At 42.0% G+C, this 4224-nt stretch overlaps 1 protein-coding gene across 1 annotated transcript; it reads left to right on the forward strand.

Annotated features, from left to right (window-relative positions):
- The first annotated feature begins 597 nt into the window (after nt 1–597).
- On the forward strand, nt 598–3886 carry RPS16 (ribosomal protein S16). The gene is made up of 4 exons (XM_010016974.1): nt 598–695; nt 1457–1553; nt 3503–3550; nt 3693–3886. The coding sequence occupies exons 1-4, from the start codon at nt 666–668 to the stop codon at nt 3836–3838; spliced, it is 321 nt and encodes a 106-aa protein (XP_010015276.1). The 5' UTR covers nt 598–665; the 3' UTR covers nt 3839–3886.
- The last annotated feature ends 338 nt before the right edge of the window (nt 3887–4224 follow it).

Consider the following 4224-nt stretch of genomic DNA (forward strand, 5'->3'; position numbering starts at 1 on the left):
CCTGCTCGCAGCCCACGTGTCCCGCTCCGTAGGTGCTGCAGCGCGTCCTTGGGGCCGTGCTGAAGCGGGGGGACGGCTTTGCTTTCTTTGGGAATGGGCTGGGGGCCGCTGGCTCGGAGCTTTGTCTGTTCTCTCGAGAGCACTTGGGAGCGGCTGAAAAAAAAACCGCTGTCGTCCCCAGACTACAGAGGGCTGACTTATTTGCGGTGTACGAGGGCCATGTTATGAGGTGGTGTTCGCAAGATAAAGTTCGTACTGCTAGGATGCAGGGACACGAATAATTCTAGGTAACAGGCTTTTAGGAGGAAATGAGCCAGGAAGATACCTTGTTGCAGAATGGAGGGAGTATCTTTCTCCCATTTATAACTAAATCTTATAACTGTCACATTGATAATTATAAACTGAATGCAGTTTTATTAAGATGGTGCCTTGATAGCTGGGGAGTGTAAGGAGAAGTACTGCATAGTTTAGTGTGAAATGTTAATCTTGAGCCTAAACCTAATGTTTTTGTATTGTTAAAATTAAGTAGTCATTCACTTAACGCTGCTAGTGCCAAAATGAAATGCTGTGCTAATCCACACTTGGATTTTTAGAAAACAGCAACCGCTGTTGCCCACTGCAAGAGGGGAAATGGCCTCATTAAAGTGAATGGAAGACCTCTGGAAATGATTGAGCCCAGAACTCTGCAGTATAAAGTAAGCATTCACCCAGCCTCCTTCTGGTTAGATATTAAAATGTCATTATATACATAATTGCTTGGCGAGGGAGAAGAGTTGCTTGCCTTACTGACAGTTGTAAATTTTTGTTATGTTTTTAACTGAAGTATAGGTGCTTTTGTGAAAAATTCATAAACATGGGTGCCTATGGTTTCCTTATTGGGAAGGGTGGGCTTTCTGCTTAACTGCTTTCATGTATGTTAATGTAATTACATCAAGTATTTTTAGCACTTTACATCTATTAAATTGAAATGTGAGAATCTAAAGCCCTCCTTTTTAGAAGATTGTTTATGACTTAATGAAATAGCTGTTTAAACATTGCTGAGAGAATCTAGAACTGGCTGCGTGACTATAAAAGTGTAATGAATAGTGGAAAAGAACACCTACAAACTACTTCAGATCTTCAATTTTAAAATACTTAATTTGTTTTTATGATGTAGTTATGGCATTCTGCTTAAACTGTTCCCTTGTTCTTAATTCCTGTGTGCATGTGCTTTGCCATTAAGGTTTCTGAAACTTAAATTCAAGACTTTAGTAAATTCATGTTATGTTATAATAGCGCTAGTAAATGTCAAAGAACCCTGCCAAGAGGTGTACTTAATTTGGGTGTATGCTTCTAAACTCACGGCTCCATTTTTCAGAACTTTGAATAACTTCACATCTGGTAAACCTACTTTTAAGTGCTAATCCTTGTTGTTTCTGATCACCAATGGGTTTTCTTTCTGTGTTTTATTTCCCAGCTGCTTGAACCTGTTCTCCTGCTGGGGAAGGAACGGTTTGCTGGTGTTGACATCAGAGTCCGTGTGAAAGGTGGTGGTCACGTAGCACAAATCTACGGTATGATTTTTTGGAGGAATCTCTGGTGTGGGATAGAACAGGTCAGGCCACTGTGGTTGGTTTACCCTGGCTGTATGCTGGGTGCCCACCAAAGTCACTTTTATCAGTCCCCTCCTCAGCAGGACAGGAACAGTGAGAAAATAAGATGGAAGAAAAATCGTGGGTCAGAGTAGAATCACAGAATGGTTTGGGTTAGAAGAGACTTTAAAGATCATCCAGTGCCAATCGCACCTGCCATGGGCAAGGACACCTTCCACTAGACCAGGTGGCTTAAAGCCCCATCCATCCTGGTCTTGAACACTGCCAGGGATGGGGTAGCCACAGCTTCTCTGGGCAACCTGTGCCAGCGTCTCATCACCCTCACAGTAAAGAACTTAATAATATCTTATCTAAATATACCCTCTTTCAGTTTAAACCCGTTGCCTCTTGTCCTATCACTGCTTGCTCTTACAAAAAATTTCATCTCCAAAGATAAAGGCAGTTTCGTAAAGCAAAAGCAAAGGCTGTATGTGGAAGCAAAGAAAAACTAAAGATTTATTCTCTACTTCCCATCAAGTGGTGATGTCCAGCCACTTCCCAGGAAGCAGAGCTTCAGTACGCATAGTGTTGCTCTGGAAAACAAATGTAATAACAAATGTCCCTCTTCCTCCTCCTTACTCTTAGCTTTTACTGTCATACAGTATGGAATATCCCTTTGGTTGGTTTGGGTCAGTTGTCCTGGCTGTGTCCCCTCCCAAGAGCTTGCCTACTGGTGAGCAGGGGATGTTGGAGAGACAGCGTGGATGCTGTGCAACCACTGCTAAGCAATGGCCAAAACACCAGTGTGTTATCAACACCTTTCTAGGTACCAATAGTAGTACTAGGAAGGCTGCTGTGGGGAAAATTAACCCCAGCTCAGCCAGACCCAATACAGCTATGTGTTTAGGAGGCTTGAGTTTAGAATAGTAACTTGCACAACTTGATGTTCTGTTCCTTTTTCCACTGTGCAGATAGTTTCTCATAAGGGCTTACTGTTTGTGTTTGATGTGCAAAGCTGTAACAGCTGGAGTAAGATGAAGTGAATTGATAAAACTTCGAGGGAATGTGAGGAAACAATCTTTGCATCTTGCAGTGACAGGACAGTTCAGCTGAGCAGAAAGATTGAGGGAGGGGAAAAGGGGATTATATCTTCAGTTGCAAGTTTTCGTGTTGTTCAAAGCATCTTCCAGCTGACCTGTAAAGTGGGGCGATTTTCTCCCCTTGCAGAGAAGATTACTGTTGGTAGAGTTGCTCTTTACAAATTATAAGCTTGTTCTGTTGTTTCGGTTTGGGTATAGGTTAGTGAAGTGGAGCTGAATCTGCCTAAAGAGCAGAAACATGTTTGAGTCTAGGAGTTGACTGCATTCGGTTTTTCTCAGAAAATTCAGGTTATAGAAATCATCATCTTGATGTTCTGACAGGTAACAGCGTAACACCACCTTCACAGTTACTCCTATACACTGGGTTTGAGTTTGGGTTCCTGTAGTACTGTGCTACAGGCTTGTGTTGACGTTCACTAGAAGAACTGGTCGTACCTTCCTGCTGTCCCTTTTGCCTCCTTAGTCTTCGAGCACACTCATCAGTGTTATCCTTGTCAAAAAGTACGGATGTTTCAGAGAACTGTGTTTCGAAGGATTTAGAAATTGGCTGCATGTAGGTGGAAGATGAACCTGCTTTACTACTCGGGAGATGGTCGAGACTGCCCTTGTACAATTCCTTGGCTATCAGCTGTCAAATCAAATGAACTGTGGGTGGCCCCTTGGCACAGGTTCCTTCAGATTTGCCAAAGTAAAGGTCACGTGAACTATGTGGGAGGGGAGATGAAGGAGGGAAAGGACAATCTGGCAGAAAGCAAGACAGCTTCTCAGATAACTGGCACTTTGTGTTTAAATATAGTTGCAATCTTTACTGATCTGTTATTTTTTTAACAGCTATCCGTCAAGCTATTTCCAAAGCATTGGTGGCTTACTATCAAAAATGTAAGTTGTTTTGATTGTTGTACTAACCTTACGTGGAAATGTATGGCTTCTGGTGGTTCTGGCGGGGGGGGAAAAGAACGTACAGATTTGTTCCACATAAAACTTCCTAAACTGAGGATTTTAATTTTTTTTTTTTTAACAGATGTTGATGAAGCTTCCAAGAAAGAGATCAAGGATATTCTAATCCAGTATGACAGGACTCTGCTGGTTGCAGATCCTCGCCGTTGTGAATCCAAGAAATTTGGAGGACCTGGTGCTCGTGCACGCTACCAGAAGTCTTACCGTTAAAATTGTTCTACAGTCATGTGACAGTCAATAAACATGATTTGATAATTTTGATATTTGTAAATGGTGTTTTTCTGTGTGGGTAAATAGATTTTTTCGCTATGAGTTAACTTAAAATTGATGCACAAATTGATGGGCATTAAAGTAAAATCAGAGGGCTGTTGGCAGTTCCCTTTTACCCCTCATAGTAAGTCTAGATAGATTGGGTCTTGGGAATAAGGAAGAGCTTTCTCCTGTTGACCAGTTTGTGGTTAGCAGAACAGGAAGGTTTACATCCTGTTTTTTTGTAGGTACATGAAACACTAGTAGTTTGTTAGTGTTCAGTCTTTGCCTTTCTGGAAAACGGAAACAAATATGCAGCCTTTCTAGTTTCTATGTGGCCGCTCTTC

This window comes from Nestor notabilis, unplaced genomic scaffold (genome assembly GCF_000696875.1).
Source record: "Nestor notabilis isolate BGI_N333 unplaced genomic scaffold, ASM69687v1 scaffold24136, whole genome shotgun sequence".
NCBI classification, from domain to species: Eukaryota; Metazoa; Chordata; class Aves; order Psittaciformes; family Psittacidae; genus Nestor; species Nestor notabilis.

Bases quoted from the DNA above. Each gene is read 5' to 3' on its own strand.
- RPS16 (XM_010016974.1), top strand. From the start codon at position 666: ATGATTGAGCCCAGAACTCTGCAGTATAAA. The intron at 696-1,456 runs GTAAGCATTCAC...TTTATTTCCCAG, and splicing joins CCAGAACTCTGCAGTATAAA to CTGCTTGAACCTGTTCTCCT. The intron at 3,551-3,692 runs GTAAGTTGTTTT...TTTTTTTAACAG, and splicing joins GGTGGCTTACTATCAAAAAT to ATGTTGATGAAGCTTCCAAG.